The sequence below is a fragment of the Galeopterus variegatus genome, unplaced genomic scaffold (genome assembly GCF_000696425.1).
Source record: "Galeopterus variegatus unplaced genomic scaffold, G_variegatus-3.0.2 Scaffold8452, whole genome shotgun sequence".
Lineage (NCBI taxonomy): Eukaryota > Metazoa > Chordata > Mammalia > Dermoptera > Cynocephalidae > Galeopterus > Galeopterus variegatus.
Window position 1 is genome coordinate 71,478 of NW_007734563.1, and position 19,789 is coordinate 91,266.

General features: G+C 38.1%; 1 protein-coding gene across 1 annotated transcript; it reads right to left on the reverse strand.

The window, feature by feature from the left end:
* Positions 1-1,354: 1,354 nt before the first annotated feature.
* Positions 1,355-3,348, reverse strand: LOC103608472 (prolyl-tRNA synthetase associated domain-containing protein 1). Its single transcript, XM_008592905.1, has 2 exons — positions 3,239-3,348; positions 1,355-1,844 (listed from the first exon to the last, which is right to left on the reverse strand). The coding sequence occupies exons 1-2, from the start codon at positions 3,320-3,322 to the stop codon at positions 1,410-1,412; spliced, it is 519 nt and encodes a 172-aa protein (XP_008591127.1). The 5' UTR covers positions 3,323-3,348; the 3' UTR covers positions 1,355-1,409.
* Between the last annotated feature and the right edge of the window lie 16,441 nt (positions 3,349-19,789).

Consider the following 19,789-nt stretch of genomic DNA (forward strand, 5'->3'; position numbering starts at 1 on the left):
GTTATCAGCACCACACTCTCCCAAGTGAGCCACAGGCTGGCCCCATAGAACACAGTGTTATAACACCAAGGTCAAGGGTTCAGATCCCCATACTAGCCAGACACCGCCCCCCCCCCAAAAAAATCCAAGTTATGTGAAAAGTTTTCTCACTCTTCCAATGTTTTTGAACTAGCTTCTATACGAGAACTGACTACATTTTCCTGGGTTTTTATATTGTTTCAGATACCATAATTGAAAGGGGATAAGTAAAATTTAATATAACCTAGAGGACAGAAGAAACTTGAACAAATATGTTCACATTTCTTTTTTTTGTTGTTTTTTGTTTTTGTTTTTAAGTGGCTTTAATACACAACAGAGAAAAATCAAATGCTGCCAAGATACATATAATACACATCTTAATATAATATATATATCTTAAGAGATAAGAGTTTAATGGTAATAGGTGCCTCACAAGTCCAAGAACCTGGACAGAAAGTTTTAAAACAATATGTTCACATTTCTAACCTCTGAGCAAAGACTAAACAAATCCTTTTTAATGGCATAATGTATATTCCGTTACTGTTAAAATGTAATTTTAATGGTATGATGATTATTACCTTACATTTTCCATCCCTAGTTTTCAGTGTTTCTCTAGATTAAAACTTTGTAAAGATATATTTTTTTATAGATTGGGAGAGTGTGGTGCTGATGACACCAAGGTCAAGGGGTTTGGATTCCCATACTGGCCAGCTGCAAAAAAAAAATAATAATAATAATAATAAACAACATCCAACAATGGAAAGTTTTTACTCTTTGCTTCTATGTTTGTTTTCATTAACTTGCTGGGGAATTCTTATTCCTTAATCCCCATTTCCGAAAAGTAACCACTACCAACAATTTAATATATTACTATATTCCTTTTGATTTTTTTCCCATATTATATATACTGTCATATGTATAACTTTATACATACTGTCTTGCAGCTTGCTGCTTTTTAACACTGTAAAGATGTAAGCTAGTTAATCTTACTAGCTAATTATTCTAGGGCTGGCCAGTTAGCTCTGTTGGTTAAAGGCCAGTATTGGTAATACCAAGGTCAAGGGTTTGGATCCCTGTGCTGGCCATCTGCCAAAGAAAAAAGGATAAGAAGTATTCTTAGTTGTTGAAGGCATTCTTGAAATGAGTAATTGTCGTGGGTGATGGGGGACAGAATCTCTGAGCTGACTAAAACTACTTCAATACTAGTACATCTTTTTAAAAAAGAGCTCTTTTATGATAAAATATTCCTCTTAAAGTGATTTAGATAGTCCCAAACCAAGGGTAGTAAATATTCTTATCACTTTCAATGCTTTTTATAAATTACAAATAGGAAAAATAGCTTTCAAAAATAAATTTATTCTAAACACTAGCCCAGTTAGTTGTTTTTATCATTAGTTGTTTTTATCAAAATTTAGTATTATGGGATCATGTCCTGTCTTCTTCACAAATGTGAGAAAATCTTCAGGGCTCAATCCCATGGTTGCAGCATTGGTCATTGGATGGAAGTATACCTTTTCATGTCCACCTTCCAGAAAAGCAGAATCCAGGACAAATTTCACATCTCCATCATCACAGAAGAGTGCCAAGGGTGTGGCACAGCCTTGGCCAACTTTTAGTTTTTCTAGCATGGCTGTTTCATCAGCAAACCGCAGATTTCCACTCCCAACACCTAACTGCTTGGCAAGCTCATTTAAATTAATATGTCTATCATGAAGAACTGTCACCAGCCAATAGCTTTTTTTCTTTTTGTCTTTAAGAAATAAGTTCTTACTATGTGCTCCCTTCAAATGTTGGATGTGAGGCATCATTTCTTCAACTGTAAACACCTATAAAATATCACATAATGAGAAGTTTAAAAATGAATATGCACGTATACACATACACACACATTTATATGTATTTTGCTTGCTGGGTGAAAACAGCAGCGTTAAGGAGTACTCATTGCCCTGAATTTCACTAGTGTAGACCCATTTCCAGCCTATTACCAAGTAATTACAAAGCCTTGCCATCTTAATTCCTTATCTCAAGACTTCAGGCAGTTTCTCTTAGGCCAGTTTTCTATTCCCGTGTCCTGGGCAAGCCCTCACATTCCTAAAAAGCTTTATTTCTAACTTTAAACTTTTGCTACTAAAAGTTTACAGCAGTCCTAGATTCCTATTCTTTAGCATTCCATTACAATCCAGACCATGGGACAGCCTCCACTCTACAAATATGTCACCACAAGGAGGATGAGAGGACAGGGAATAAGACTCTGGACTAACAAAGAACATCAGAAAAGCTGACGATATGCACCAGTAAAGAAGGGGGATAGGACTGGCCATTTAGCTCAATTTGTTAGAAAGCGATGATAAAACACCAAGGTCAAGCGTTCGGATCCCCGCACCAGCCAGCTGCCCCAAAAAAGGGGAGGAGTATGTGACTATATGGGAGGGAGAAAGGTCAGAAAAAAATACAGTTTTGATGTCAAATTTGTAAAGATTAGAAATGTATTTCTTGTAATGTATTTATTTTACTCTTTGAAGATCACAATATTTAACCATTATCAACTGTCACTGAAGCCCTGGGCAAATTTTACGTCCCCGCGCTACTCAAGCTACACGAAGCTTCCGGGAAATATTTGCAAGTAAATCCTCAATACACTAGACCATGTTAAAGTTTATGAAAAAACAGGGATGTAGATTTCTGTAGCAATTTGGGGGGGGGGGGGGATTTCCACCATGCTGCAAAAGTGCAATGAATGTTTTGTGACCACAGTGACCAAGTTGGCAAAACAAACTCTGAACTTCGATGCCGTGCTGTAATATGTACGTACGTATGGTGCCTGATACACCGCAGCCACTGAACCGACGGTTTACTGCTTGGTAACTTATTTTATCTACATATAAAGTGGACAAACTGACCAACATCCCAGACAGGTTTAAGATGCACAAGATCTCCATATGTTGCACTAGTTCTCAACATGGAATGTAATCAAACCATTCCAAGAGGAAAACATAAGTTTCCTCACCATAACCTCATAGTCCCAACGCAAGAGGACTTCGCGGTTCCTGTCGGGTTCCTTCCGCACTCTGGACCCGGGAAATGCTCTAAAGCGACGTTTCTCCACTACATTACCCCGGGACACCTGGTCTTAGCGGCCTCACCGGATGGACGCTTCAGCGGAGCCCACCCCCTCCGACCGGGGCTGTCCCGGCGGTTACCCCCAGGGCGGGCGCCTCACCTCCGGGTGCTCCACGACCTCCGTGCGGATGGCTAGGGCGCCGAGCCGCTGCTCAAGCGCAGCCCGTAGCTCGGCTCTCGCCATGCTGCCGTCGTGGCAGCCTGAGGCGGAAGTGTCTGGAGGGCCCGAGGCCGAGACCGGAAGCCCACTGCCGCCGCCTGCGGGAGGAGGGACCGCGCCGACGCGATGGGCCTCCCCCGGCGCATCCCTGGACGGCGTCGGCTGAGGCGCGGGCGCGGGCTCAGGCTGGTGCGTAACTGCGGGCGTTCTTTGCCGCCGTCCCTCGGGGGCCAGGTGCCTGCTTTATCACAGCCTTCTCTGACCCCGCTTCAGGTTTTCTGGGTCCACCATATCTTCCCTTTAATCAAAGCCGCGTGGCAACGGACGGACGTAAGGACTGTGGAGGGGGTCAAGATCCCTATCTTTTTTCTTTTGTGACCGGCTGCACCGCGCTCAGCCAGTGAGCGCACCTGCCATCCCTATATAGGATCCGAACCCTCGGTGGGGAGCTCCGCTGCGCTCCCAGCACCGCACTCTCCCGAGTGCACCACGGGGTCGGCCCCAAGATCCCTATCTTCTAAGACTTTTCAACTTTCATTTGTAAATTATAATTTTACATTTCATCTTTTCTGATAGGTTTTGTTATTAATCTAGGAATAATTGGCTGTGTGAGCCATGATTCACCTTTTTCCGAGATACTTTGACATCCCTCACCACTTAAGTGAGGCCTGAAATTCCCCGTTAGGGTTTCATTTATGAATTTAGATTAAGGCTGAAATCCCACATAAACGTAGAAATACCTAGGGACGTTTAACCTTAGTGTGAATGAGTTTGGGTCATTTCTAGGGTACAAATTGAAGGCCTGAAGATGGAAGCCTCTTAAGACATAGCAGTGTCTTGAGCCCTTACTCGCAGCCTTGGAGGAAGCTGTAAAAGAGGAATTCAGAGTTGACTTCACCCAGAATTGGCCCTGGATAGAACAGTTTTAAAACTTCTCAGCTTTTAACCCCCTCTTGAATGATTAAACCATATTTCCCTTCAAAGACTCCAGCTAGTTCTTTGATCTCCAATTATAGAACCAACAATAGGCCTCTTCCCATAGCCTCCTAAATTCAGGTTATCAAAAGCCATACAGCATATTACACACTGTTTAGAAAATGGAAAAGTGGGAAAGGATCACTCAGAATCTCAGTGTTCATGCAGTGTATTGCAATTTTGTTGTATCTTTCCAGTCTTTGTTTCTTTTTATTCTTGATATTTTGGTTATAAATAATGAGTTTTTCAGATAGTTAAAACCCTCATACACAATTTTATATCCTGTCTTTTAAAAATTATAAGCATTTTCCTCTGTTGCTACACTGTCTTCCCATTTTAATAAAGATATCATGTAGCGGATTATAATTTTCTTAACCATTTCCATATTTGTGGACATCCTTATCATTTATGATATTCTAAATTGCTTTCTAAAATAATTATTCTAATGCTTTAATAGCAGTGTATGAATTAACCCATATTACTATGTTTGGTGCGTAACTGCGGGCGTTCTTTGCCGCCGTCCCTCGGGGGCCAGGTGCCTGCTTTATCACAGCCTTCTCTGACCCCGCTTCAGGTTTTCTGGGTCCACCATATCTTCCCTTTAATCAAAGCCGCGTGGCAACGGACGGACGTAAGGACTGTGGAGGGGGTCAAGATCCCTATCTTTTTTCTTTTGTGACCGGCTGCACCGCGCTCAGCCAGTGAGCGCACCTGCCATCCCTATATAGGATCCGAACCCTCGGTGGGGAGCTCCGCTGCGCTCCCAGCACCGCACTCTCCCGAGTGCACCACGGGGTCGGCCCCAAGATCCCTATCTTCTAAGACTTTTCAACTTTCATTTGTAAATTATAATTTTACATTTCATCTTTTCTGATAGGTTTTGTTATTAATCTAGGAATAATTGGCTGTGTGAGCCATGATTCACCTTTTTCCGAGATACTTTGACATCCCTCACCACTTAAGTGAGGCCTGAAATTCCCCGTTAGGGTTTCATTTATGAATTTAGATTAAGGCTGAAATCCCACATAAACGTAGAAATACCTAGGGACGTTTAACCTTAGTGTGAATGAGTTTGGGTCATTTCTAGGGTACAAATTGAAGGCCTGAAGATGGAAGCCTCTTAAGACATAGCAGTGTCTTGAGCCCTTACTCGCAGCCTTGGAGGAAGCTGTAAAAGAGGAATTCAGAGTTGACTTCACCCAGAATTGGCCCTGGATAGAACAGTTTTAAAACTTCTCAGCTTTTAACCCCCTCTTGAATGATTAAACCATATTTCCCTTCAAAGACTCCAGCTAGTTCTTTGATCTCCAATTATAGAACCAACAATAGGCCTCTTCCCATAGCCTCCTAAATTCAGGTTATCAAAAGCCATACAGCATATTACACACTGTTTAGAAAATGGAAAAGTGGGAAAGGATCACTCAGAATCTCAGTGTTCATGCAGTGTATTGCAATTTTGTTGTATCTTTCCAGTCTTTGTTTCTTTTTATTCTTGATATTTTGGTTATAAATAATGAGTTTTTCAGATAGTTAAAACCCTCATACACAATTTTATATCCTGTCTTTTAAAAATTATAAGCATTTTCCTCTGTTGCTACACTGTCTTCCCATTTTAATAAAGATATCATGTAGCGGATTATAATTTTCTTAACCATTTCCATATTTGTGGACATCCTTATCATTTATGATATTCTAAATTGCTTTCTAAAATAATTATTCTAATGCTTTAATAGCAGTGTATGAATTAACCCATATTACTATGTTTTTGCAAAAATTTTCAGAATATATGTATTTTTTTAATTTGCAAACTTAACAGACAAAAGGGGTGCCTTATTGTTTAACATGCATTTTTCTGATTATCAGGGGCCTGGATATTTTTCCAGTTTATTACTTTATTTCCCTGTTTATGCACTAGCTTTGTTTATGCCGTGGCTCATTTAGCCACTGAAATATTAATGGCTTTCACACTGATATATATGGGATCTTCATATGCTCAAATTATGTGCCTTTTGTCATTTATTCTCCAAATAGTCTTTCTTTCTTTGTTTCTTTAGTTTTATCTACAGAATCTACTCACTTTTATGTAGCCAAATGTCATTCCTTCCTTTTTAAGTTATTCTGATCTAACTTTAGAAAGTTAACCTACAGCAACAGATTAATAGTCAATCTATTATCTATTTTATTTTAAAAAGAATATTCAATTCGTTAATTCATTTAAAATTTACTTTGGCATATAAGGTGTGGTAGGGCTCACTTTTTCCAATAGGTTTCCCTCTAAGAATGAAATTAGAATAGCAAAGGTCACCCATTTGAAGAAATGGCATATTCCAGTGACTATCCTTAAATGTTTGGAGCTTTTCAAAAATACTCAAATTCAATCATGATGACCTGGGAGTGATAAGGAGAAAGAGGAATTGGAGTCTGAATGTAACTAAGAAAATGTAAATTATGTCCCAAAGTAGGAAAACATTAACCAAGGATAGGATCTCCATGACAGCTACAAAAGAGGAACACAATGAGGAAAAAAAAATGAGTGGCATCCAGAGCATTGTCCAGGCAATAGGGCATTCTGACCTAGAAATCTCTGGAAATGAACTGTATCCATGAATTACATAAACCATGAATCTCTCCTGCCTCTCCCCCCAGCCTCATAGCTAATCCATCACAGTTTAATTTCTTAAATTCTTTCACTTCTCATCACCTTCATCACCCTAGCCCAAACTACTACCATTTCCACCTTGGTCTACACCAATAGTCTACCTGTGATTGGAATGACCAAGTATCCTGCACTGAGAGTCTTACAACCAAAGATTTCTTTACATATAAAATAGAACTAAATCTGTCTATGGTCAAAGAACTTTATATCACTGTTCAAAAACCTATATCCTAACTCAGGCTTAATGCAATATTTACTTATCAAACATATATGAGCATTGTATTAAATATAAAAGAAATGCTGTCCTTGGCATGTTCCTTCATTCTCAAAGCAGATGCAATCTCAAATTTACATTGGAAACAACATGAAACAGGTTAAATTTAAAATTATCCAGAGAGGGTTGGCTGGTTAGCTCACTTTGTTAGAGCCCCACCTTGTAACACTAAGGTCAAGAGTTTGGATCTCCTTACCAGCCAGCGGCCAAAAAACCAATAATAATAATAAAATAATTTTATTTAAAAAAAATAAAATAAAATTACCCAGAGTGAATTTGAGGAAATACTTACCTAATCACAGAACTTGACTGTGAAATCTCATGATTCTAGGGAGGGGCAGCATCTGATAAATGCAGGTTGCCAAGTTATTTTATAAACAAGGGAACACTTAATAAGTAAGAAGTCTTGTGGCATTCCTACAAGAACACATTGAAAGAAAGACTTTTGTTCTCGTTAGGAAGAGTGTGGTTACTTAGCAGATAAGGACAGAATCTGGAATGGAGAGCTGAAAGATGGAGTTATATACTAGGGTCCGTGAAACAAAGGACCCTAATTTTATGTCTGCTCAAAGTGAGGAAACAGCTACAAGCTGCCAAAGGAAATAAAAAGGCCAAAATTGTAAGGTATTTATTGTAAGATATTCTTCATTGCATTTATTAGGTGAAGAAAATTTGAAATCCCCACTGCTGGATGAAACAAAGGCAGTTCTAGGACAGGTAAGTTGAAAGCCATTCTAAGAAGCTGTGCATATCCAAACAGCAAGTGAGACAATAAGGAAAAAAAATGCTTGCTACAATCTGTGTCCTTCAACAAATCCTTTGGAGCAATCTCTATGTGCCAAGTGTACTGCGTGGTGCATCTATATGTACCATGGTTTAAAAGTATGTTTTCTTGCCTCAAAGACCTTAAAATCTAACACAGAGAACTAAAGCATTCACAGAAGATAGATTCTAGAAAATGTGCCTAGTGCAATGATAGTGGCATGAAGAGAAGAGCCCAGAGAAGGACCACTAAGACCAGATGGGGGTGGTACATCGGGAAGGCAGTCTGAAGGATAAGTAGAAGTTTGCAAGAAAAAAAAGTGGTCCAGCTGAGGAAACTCCAGGAACTGAGGGATGGAGATAAAATGGCATGATGTGTCCTGGAGCATTACAATCTGATGCCACAGTAGAACAGAATGAGAAGTCCGTCAGTAGGAGATAAGGCTAGAGCTAGGCACAAAGGATCTATATGCTATGCTAAGGCACCAGGAATATCCAACGATAAAAGGGCATGTTAAATAAGGTGACATCTTCCTAGGGAATTCTATATTCTCCATCATATTCTCAATATCTAAGGATGAGGGAAATGCTTACAAATTGTAAATGGGAAAAGTATATAGAAGAGTATAGACAACATGACTCCAGTTTTGCTTCAAAAATACACATAACTATATAACAGAGTAAGTTATTTTTTAAAAAACAAATAACTAATAAGTATTAGCATCTTCTTTCCTTAGCCCCATTCCAGGAAAAAAAAAATTTTTTTTAAGATGACTGGTAAGGTGATCTTAACCCTTGACTTGGTGTTGTCAGCACCAGGCTCTCCCAAGTGAGCTAACCGGCCATCCCTATATAGGGATCCGAACCCGTGGCCTTGGTGTTATCAGCACCACACTCTCCCAAGTGAGCCATGGGCCAGCCCTGAAAATTGGTTTCTAAAGACCCATGGAAGAGGATTCCTCTCAGAACAGAAGACAATAGAAGTTAGTTCCTAGAATAAGGGAGGGGAAAGCCCCTGGATACAGGAGGAAATTTGAGTTTCCCCAGAGTCAGAATACCAGGGTGGGGATGGGGGTTGAGAATAGTTCCTTTTTGTCACTCTGTCCCTCCAGGGTTGACAAGATGTGAACCCGCTGTCAGTGGAAATGAGTCCACTGGGGCTGCACTGCCAAAGCAGATAGTTACCTGCTTGAGGAAGGGCTGTGATGAAACCAATATCCACAGTCTAAGGACCCACCCTGGACATCAGTTCCCTGCTCCTTCTAAGTCTCAGGTTCCTGCCTGATTCTATGGATAGGGGAGGAGATCTCGGGAATAGCCTCAGATTAATTTTCCTTCCAGCTCCAGTGTGGGAAGACTTGGGCCATATTCAAATTCAATTCAGTAAAATATGATTGAATATCAACTAAGTGCTGAAGGTATGTAGTGAGCAGAACCCTACTCTTGTGGCGCAGTCTATCAGAGGACACAGACATTCATCAAATAATCACAGAAATAAATGTTAAATTGCCTTTCTGGCAAGATGTAAGAAAAACAACAATGTGATGCTATGAAAGCCCATAATAGAAGAATTTCACCTAATATGGGGAGGGAGGGTGGGCAAAGAATGGGTCAAGGAAGGGCTGTCTGAGGAAGTGAAGTTAAACTGAGACCTGAAAGATAAGTGGGAACTCAGATGGCAAAGAAGGGAGAGAAGTGTTCCAGGCAGAGGAAACAGCATGACACTATGAGCAAGGCTGGGAGAAAGCAAAACAAGGCAGCAGCACAAGGGGACTGGGACATGGCTACAGTCCCCATATACTAGAACTGGAAATTAAAATTCTTACCTGTTACATATACATTTGTTGAAGTGGTTATCTCTGGCTGATGGGACAGTGGGAATATTTTATTTTTTCTTTGTATTTTCTATATTCTGAAAACTTCTATGTTGAGCATATATTATTTTTTTAACCAAGGAGAGAGGAAATCAATAAGTTAGAAAAAATTAAGAAATATAAGGCAAGTCTGAAAAAGATCAAAAAATGTTATTACACAAATATAAAGATACGTAAACCGAGTCTCCACAACTAAGATAGACCACGTGAGAGTATTTTAACCAAGACTTCAAAAAAGAAGAAAACTAAGTTGTAAAAAGTTAATAACCAAGCAGACTGAATATAATTACCTCCAAATTAAACTATAAAATGGGTAAACATATTGTTTTCTAGCCTGAAAAAGTATTCCACTACTTTGATATGTTTCATATAACTGCTACTTTAATGTTCTACCCACCAATTTTGTCTTGTTTTTCAACTGTTTGGCAAGGCAAGTAAGAGCAAAGAAAGAGAACTACTTCTTGCAGAAATTGAACTTCAATAGATGTTTATGATTGATAGGAAAATGATAGCAATTGGAATGAACTTCAGTAGTTTTCAAGTGTGTGCATTAGGTTCAATTAAAAAGATTTCCAGAAGAGGAGCTTGCATTCAGTTGTTCAGTAACACTGATTGCACGCCTTTCTGGTAGACACTGGGACCACCAAAAAAAAAAAGGTGGGGGAAGGAGCATGAATTAGAAGGTCAGACTGTGGGGCTGGCCAGTTGCTCAATAGGTTAGAGCATGGTGGTGATAACACCAAGGTCAAGGTCAAGGGTTTGGATCCCCGCACCAGCCACTTGCCCCCCCTAAAACAGTCATAAAGGTCATACTGTGGTAGAAAGATAACAGCAAGTATACTTTTGAGTAAGAAATTCTTCTATACCATACCATCAACCTAGAGCAGTGTTAGATATTGAATACAGAGGCCCAGGGTCCTCAGCAAGGAGCTGAGGGCAGTACCCCCACCCAGAAGCAAGCAAGAGAGCATGCCAAAAACACCACTTCCACATAGGTGGCTCACCACCATCACCGCCACAGCCACAACTGCTGGAAAAGCAGCTTGATGCCACAACAGCAGCCACAGCCACAAGCAGGTGGCCTGGCAGACACTCAACTGCATTGACACAAGGTGTGTCACTAGCAGAGACTAGAAAAAGAAGAGGACATCTTTCTCCTCAAAGCCCACTCCAGAGTAACAGAAGAAGCAACTGCTCTACCAGATGACCAGACATCAATGTAGAGATACTAGAGATATAAAAACCCAAGAAAATATGACACCACCAAAAGAATATAGTAATTCTCAAATCCCAGACCCTATAGAGCAGGAAACCCTTGAATGACTGAAAAGGATTTCCGAGCAACAATCATAAGGAAACTCAGTGAGATACAAGAAGACTCAGACAACATAATGAAACAAGAAAAACATCCAGGATATGAAGGAGGAAATTTACAAAGAGATTAATACCATAAAATAGAATGTAGCCGAACTCATGGAACTGAAAGACTCACTCAACAAAATAAAAAACACAACTGATAGCTTCAGCAGCAGGCTAGAACAAGCAGATGAAAGAATTTCTGATCTTGAAGATAATTTTTCAAAATAACCCAGGTATACAAAAAAAAAAAAAAAAAAAGGAAAAAAGAATTTTCAAAAATGAAGAAAATGTAACAGCTAGCAGACAACCTTAAGTGCACAAGCATTCGAATCATGGGTGTTCCAGAAGGGGAGGAGAAAGGAAAAGGCATGGAAAACCTATTCAATGAAATAATAATGGAAAACTTCCCAGGTATAGGGAGAGATACAACCTTCAGATCCAGGAGGCTCAAAGATCCCCAAACAGATTCAACTCCATAAGATCCTCTCAAAGACACAGTATAGTCAAACTGGCAAAGCTAAAAGACAAAGAGAGAAATCTAAAGGAAGCAAGAGAAAAGCGTCAAGTCCTATAAAGGAGCTCCTATCACACTAACAGCAGACTTCTCAAAAGAAACTCTGCAGGTCAGAAGAAAATGGTAAGATATATTCAAAATACTAAAAGAAAAAAACTGCCAGCCAAGAATACATTACCCAGCAAGGCTATCTTTCAGAAACAAGGGAAAAAGACTTCATTTTCCAGACAAACTAAAGCTGTAGGAGCTCACCACCATGTGAAGACCAGCCCTACAAGAAATCCTCAAGGAAGTCCTGTATCTGGAATCTGAAAAACAATAATTACTACCATGAATACACAAGAAAGAACAAAATCCACTGCAAACAATAAATTTCTGCAAACGAAAAAGAGAAACTAATCTCACCACCACAAAAAGCCATAGTGACAATGTAATAATGACCCTACCTTATTTCTGGTTTTAGTAATTTTGGTCTTCTCTCTTTTTTCTTGCTCAATCTATATTAAGGTTTGCAAATTTTGTTGATCTTTTAAAGAATCAACTTTTGGTTTTGTTGATTTTCTCTGTTGTTTTTTAATTTCCTATTTCATATATTTCTATTGTAATCTTTGTTATTTCCTACTTATGTATTTGCTTTTGGTTTAGTTAGCTCTACTTTTTGTATTTTTCTTTTTTTTTTTTAAAGATGACTGGTAAGGGGATCTTAACCCTTGACTTGGTGTTGTCAGCACCACGCTCTCCCAAGTGAGCTAACCGGCCATCCCTACATAGGGATCCGAACCTGTGGCCTTGGTGTTATTGTTATCAGCACCACACTCTCTCAAGTGAGCCATCGGCCAGACCTACTTTTGTATTTTCTTAAGGTAGAAGTTTACTGATTTGAGATTTTTCCTAATTTTAATATAGGTGTTTACAAATATGAATTTTCCTCTAAGCACTGCATGAGCTATACATTTTGATATGTTGCACTTTGATTTTTATGTCAAAGTACTGTCTTATTTCCCTGTGATTTTTCCTTTTACTTATTATTTATTTAGGAGAATGTTTTTAATTTCCACACATTTGTGAGTTTTCTAAATTTCCTTCTGTTATTGTGGTCAGAGAACATATTTTCTATGATCTTAGTCTTCTTCTTCTTTTTTTCCTTTTTGTCTTTTTTACTGACCGGTAATGGGATCACAACCCTCGGTGTCGCGCCCGTACCAGGGACTGGCAACGGGATCGCAACCCTCGGTATTGCGCCCGCACCGTGCTCAGCCAGTGAGCGGGAACCGATCTCCACATGGGATCCGAACCCTTGACGGGAGCGCTGCTCTCAAGCGGCGCACTCTCCAGTGCACCACCGGGCCGGCCTGATCTTAGTCTTCTTTTAAAAAAAAGGAAAAAATCCTTAAACAAACAAAAAAGTTCATGAAAAGATTTCCATTATCTTTCAATTCTATTTTTCTATGAACTTTTTGGAAGTGCCCTTGTATATATATATATATATATATATTGTTTTATTGATATTTTATGCAATTTATGTTGCTAAACTTAGATATTTAATTTCTGTTTTTGACTTATTTTTACTAAGAAGATTTTTTAAATTTGCTTAGAAATTAATTTGCCTTTAAAAAGTTTATTCATGTTCTGTTGAAATTAATTTGATATTTGCATGCTTTTGGAAGACTTTCGAGAGGTATTTCAAATAATTGAAGGGATTATAAAATGAAATATGTAAATTTTAATAAGTTTTACATCTCTAGTTTTTGTGAAAATTTGAAGCCCTACTTTCTACAGAGTATTTTGTTATTCATCTGTTATTCAGTTTATGTATTTGTTATTTGAACAAATAAATGTGCATATACTTGTTAAAAAAAAGATATATTAAAAATGTATGAAAGTAAAAAAAAGATCTTCAAGACAAAAAGGTAAGGAAAAGCTCTGGGAGAAGGCTGTAATAATCACAACAGTAAACAATTACTATGAACCAGGTGCTATTGTCAACACTTTATCAACTCACTAAAACCTTGTTAGGTATTACGATCTTGTACAAGTAGCTACTGTCGTTATCACCATATTGCAGACGAGGAAAGAGAGGCACAGAGAATTGACAAAACGTCCCCAAGTACACATAATGTGAATGACCTAGGATAAGAATCCAAGCACTCTGGTTCTGCTACTCCAAATACCACCCGTGCGAGGTCACTCTTGAAAGAAGAGAAAGTACTCCTCTCATAGTAGTGACTGGTTCTATCACCACGGTCCCTTGCATTTTTCTCGTTCTTTTAGGTGCACCCGTCTTGGGACATATCATTTCTCCCACATTTCCCTGTTTAACCTCGCCTCTAGCGTAGGCAAGGCACTAAGGCCGTTCATAGCCCCAGAGTAGCAGTGATTTACTTCCTAGAAAGGGAAGGGACCTGCAGAAGCCATTAACGACGTGCGGCTGACCCGGGAAGAGGCCACAGGCTAAACTATCGTCTACCAATTGGGTGTCCGCCGGGGTCACCTCAAATAGCCCCAAACCTGGAGAGGACAGCCACTATTCGGAATTCGGGGAAGAACGACTTCCGGCCGCACCGGAAGCCCGACGGGAACCATTTAGGGGACGGACTGACTGAGCGACAGTTCTCCCCGGTCCGGAAGGTGATTTCGGTCGGGACTCAGAATCCAGACGCTTGGGGCCCATGTAGGAACCCGGTGAGTGGGGTCCCTGAGCCAGGTTCGTCCGGGTGGCGTGCATTGTTCGGCATAAAGTGTCAGTGGCACAAATCACACGAATTCATAAACGTTGCGCATTCGGAAGCCTTTCGGAGATGCATTTAATTAATTTCCGCGTACTCCAACGTTAGGCATTCAGGAAAGCACGTGCACTGTTCTCCCAGAAGCGGCCGGGGGCATTTCTCTCCTGGCGCGCCGCGGCGGGTGCGGTCCCCAGCCTCCCCTGTACCCAAGTCGTTCTCAGATCCGTGATTTTGCTACAGTGCCTTCTTTTTACCTTTCAGATAAGTTCCAAAGCTTCCAACTCTTACACTCAGACGTTTCCGCTATGGAAACACAACTATGTATTTCCAGTATCCTTTTTTTCAGATTCCTTGACAAGACTTCGCTGGGAGTCAGAAAGCCAGGATTCTAGTGCCGACTGCCATTTAGCAGCGGTATGACATTGGAAACGTCTTTTTGATCCTTCCCATTTTGACATTTGGGTTATTGCCTGCGATGTGTCTTTCTAATTCCTACCATAATTACGTAATCTGTGTTTTTGGTTAATCTGCTGAAGGGCCTTCTCCCACTCCATTATTCTGTGTCCTTGTCAAATCTGATTTCAGACCCATGTAAAAATAATTTCCTAAGGAATCCTGTGCTTCTTGAGCACTCTACTTCTTAGTCCAAGGGCATTTACATAAATAAGATTTTTTACATGTTCCGTTTTTGAAGTGTGTAAATACTTGATTACTGTTGAATAAACTCAAACTTATTGTGTTTATTTCTTTGGAATTAAGTCAGATTTTCTTCTTGCTCTTTACTTGAATAAGTCTTTTAAGGTAAAAAGCTTGCTACGTTAAACACACACACACACACACACACACACACCCCTCAGAATTATCCACAAGTAAACAAGATATATTGTCTTGTTCACTGTTCCCAGTGCCTAACACATCAATTTGAGAATTTATGAATATTTTAAATTTATAAGCAATGAATCTTCAAAGCATATAAGCCATTACTAAAAAACACGTGATACAATTTTAAAATAGCTGATGAAAAAATATGCATTATCCCATTTTCTCCTCATAGCCTTGTAGTAGGAAGGACAGACATTCAAAAACTATTACTTTCTTTTTACAGAAACCAAGTAAATGAGGACTACAGGTAACAGGTGACTTGCGCAATCACCATAAGACTTGCTGGTGTATGTCCAGAGTGGGTATCCACCCAACGTTCTTTTGTTGCCTTTCTAGTCAGGTACTTTCTTTGCTAAACTGTGCCTGTTTCAGTTGTCATTTCTTTATAAAATATTCACTTTTGCTGTATTTACTGTGTCAGGACCATGTTTGGGAAGATTGGTTGAAATGTAACGTTTCATTTTTAATTTAATGTTCAGCTATCTAACAAAGCTTACCTGTCTAGAGCCTCAATTAATCTGGTCATATCAAATAGCTACTACCGTTTCTGAACAATCTTAAAGAATATCCAGCAGAAAATATAAATATATAAACATGTTGTGGAAATGCCATATTATGAGAGAAACAGTTAAAAAAAATTTAAAGACAATGTAAAAGTTCAAGATAGCATTATATGGTTATGGTAAACACACTGAAGTGTTCCATAATTTTTATTCTTTTATTGTGATGTTGAAGAATAATGTTTAATGATGTAAAACAATATTCACAATATGGTCATTAGTGGAAAAAGTTATAAAATGAAATATAATATGACTTCATTTTTGTAAGTAAAATAGATAAGCACAAAGAAAAAGCCTGAAAAGATACACGTTAAAATGTTAACTGAGATTATTTGTGAGTAGTGAGTAAAAGAAAGTCTATATTAAAGAGTCTAAAAGGCCATATATTCTACTTGGAAATTTACTCGCTGTTTAAAAAACACACCTTAAAATGACTTCACAATTTACAGAAAGAATTGTGCATATAATTGCAGTGAAAATGCTACCCTAGGTTGTACTCATTCATCTGGTGTGCCTGAGAATCACTATATTGGAAAGCTTTAAAAACAGTGAACTCTTTGTGGAAAGAACTCTGGCTTATTATATTTTGCATCAACAACATCAGGCACAATACCTGGCATGTGGTACTTAGGAAATGTTTCCTAAGGAGAAAACATGTACTTCTTGCATTATTTTAGTTGCTCCTTCCTTAAAAACTGAAAAGCAAAGCTATAGAAATGCAGTCTTGACAGCAGAGGAAATAGAGGACTCTGGGAGGAAAAGAACTATATTACTGATGAGTTCTGTTATAGTTTTCTCTCAATCAACTCTTCTTCCAAGAATAATATTCAAAAGGCATTATTCAATAAATAAATGGGTGCCTTCTTCCTACTACAAAGCATCTTTTTTGAGGGGTAGGAAGTGGAGAGGGAAAAGTGCTGAGTTGAAAGACAATTCCAGCTGGAGGAAGCATATGCCAGGATTCAGAGATTATAGGTGAGTCAGAATAACAAAAGCTTGGGAAGTAAGAGTGAGAAGATTGTAAGAGTGTAAGAAAGAAAGTGAGAGGTCAGCAGAGGGCAGATAATGAGTCCTTATATAGCATGTTATGAAGTTTTACATTAAATTGGGGATAATGAGGAGCCATTGCAGGATATTTCGCAGAGAGTGATAAGTTCAAATTGGCAGTTTAGAAGAATCACTCTAGTTGTGATTAGAATAGTTGATGTTTCAAGAGTGAAAAAGCCTTTTATAAAGCTGTTTGTTATCATATTTCAGTTCTACCTTAATAGTGACAGTAATAGTAGTAATAGCTATTATCTAGAGAGTACTTGGTGTAGAATTCCATTTTTCTTACTAAACTGTGAGCTCTTTCAGAGCAGAAACCCAGTCTTACTCATTGTAATAACTCCAGTACCTAGAACAGTGCTTTGCATGTAGTAGATTTCTGATTAATATTTGTTAACTTGATTTGAATATTAACCAAAATATTATTTTAAAATCATTTTTTCTAGGAGAAACATGAACCAGAAACTACTGAAGTTGGATAACTTGCTGCAGTTTCACACTATTTGTAGGCAGCTACACAGCCTGGGTCAAAGAAGAATGTTAGCACAGTGGAGTCATGGGTTTTCATCTGCTTACCTGATGTGGACACCTCAGCTGAAAGCCCGGCCCTGGCAAACAGACATACTCCTTGGGGCTGCTTTATCTCAGTATAGGCTTCTAGTAACAAAGAAGGTAGTTACAGATTACTGTCTGTTATTGTATTATTTGGACTGAGATGAAAGTGCCTAGAACCATGAGTAGAATCCATTTTGAGTGTTTTGTTATTTACAGAATCTTTATTTACTTATGCTGTACTCCAGGCAATAGATCTTTGTAAGGAAGGGAAGTTCTGGTTAGTTATTTGGTAATGCTGATGAATTTGATTACTTGGAAATCAGTGTATAACAGGGAATTAAGTATGCAGGATTTTTTAGTTTAGTATAAGATTTAACTATTTATGGGAGTGTTTGTTGGTAGAAATAGTGCTGTGATTATGGTAGGTATTCCAGAAAAAAATTAAATTGTCTTTTAAATTTTTTTCTTCCTGCTTTATATGCTCTGACTTTTTAATAGGAAGAAAGACCACAAAAATCTCATTTACCTTCAACAAAATCTAAAAAGGAGGTACAAGTATGGATTGGAATGACTGTTGAGGAGCTGGCTAGAGCAATGAAAAAAGACATAGGTAAGCCAGACAGATAATTTTACAAGGAAAAATTTGGGAATGTGGAAGACGTGGAATTGTATTTGCAATGAGATTAAGGCATTCAAGGATGAAAACTATACTGACACTTTAAAAAGAGGTTATTCCAATATTTTTCACTTTAGGTCACAAATCCTATTTAGTTTCTTGAATCTTTGCCAAATGTAGTTCTCTAAGATTTTGCTTTTAATAAAAGTGGAAAAGATTTTCTTATCTGAATTAATTTTTCTTTATTGGAAATTTTGTGGGCTATTAGAATAAATTCAAAGAATGTTTTTGGACTGATGGACTATTCTTACAGTCATTTACTTTCCCTTTGTTTTTCTGTAATTTTCTAATTTCCTTTTTTCACTCATTTTGACAATATCTGGAAGGCCAACAGAGAGATATAATAATAACTACAACTTTTAAGAATACCATTTTTATTTATAAGTGGAGTGCCCATCATTGTTGTTTTTTTAATTCCTTCATTGTGCCATTGATATATTACCAATTTTGGTTTGTTGGAACAAAATTTGGCTTTTTCTCATAAACTGATATTAAAATTCATTATACAAGAAATAGCTTATTATTGTAGTAAAACAAAGTGATGAGTAAGCATACTTGTGGAAAAAACAAAAGCAATACTAACTCACATTTGTTGAGGTGTTAATGTGTAAGAATAATATACGCATTAACTCTTGTAATTCTCACAATGCCCTAGAGGTAAGTATCCCTATTTACAGGTTGAGAAAGTGAGGCTTAGAGGGATAAATAATTGCCCATGATTTCACACGTGGTTTGTGGCAGAGCCAGGATTTGAACCTGGGTGGTATAGCTTCTGAGCATATGCTCCTATTCAAAGACCAAATTATCTCCCAAGAATTATTTTGTAAATTACAGTAGAGCTAAAACTTTGTTTCCTGCCTGAAAGTGTTACCACTCCTTGTACGTATACAGTCTCACAGAGTAGAATATCAGCACACTGTCTTGCATTTTTATAACTTTACAATTGGATTATGTATAACTAGAAAACTTCAAGAGAATAAATGGATATGCCTACATCACTCAGAATTTTTCTAAGGAAAACTGTATTGATATGATTAATATTGATAATAGACCTGATTTTTAAAACTTTTTATTACTGGCAATTTTCAAACGTATGAGAGCAGAAAGAATGGAATAATAAGCTTAGGTGTGTATATAAGTCATTGACAACAATTATTAATATATTATTTTATGTATAAATACTTCAGTATGTGTCTGTAAAAGATGAGGATTTATTTATTTTTTTACATTACCACACACACACAGAGGAATCCATAACCATAATTCCTTTGTATCACCAAATAAATGGAATTAACTAAAATATGAATTTAGTTACATGGAGCAGTGCTGTAAACCCCAAACTGATTTGCTATGATTTAAATAAAAGTTATGTTTGAAGATTATTTAATATTATATTCAAATCCCTTCAGAATTAAAGATAGTTTTCATGAGGTAATTATTTTTAACTACTGTATATAAGCAGTATGTGTACATTTTATTTTCTCCTCCCTTGGGTCACTTAAAATAGCTTGATGTAATATTTCTAGGTGAAGTGCTTTGGCGCACTTTTTTCTTAATTTTTAAAATTTAAAATTTTTTTCTCCATCTTCATGAAGCTTTGGGCACTTTTCTGCATATAAATATTTAGTTAA

What these genes read in the sequence shown, in the direction of transcription:
- LOC103608472 (XM_008592905.1), bottom strand. Translation starts at nt 3,322, where the DNA reads ATGGCGAGAGCCGAGCTACGGGCTGCGCTTGAGCAGCGGCTCGGCGCC. An exon ending in AGGTCGTGGAGCACCCGGAG is followed by an intron (nt 1,845 to 3,238) that starts GTGAGGCGCCCG and finishes GATATTTTATAG; the next exon opens with GTGTTTACAGTTGAAGAAAT.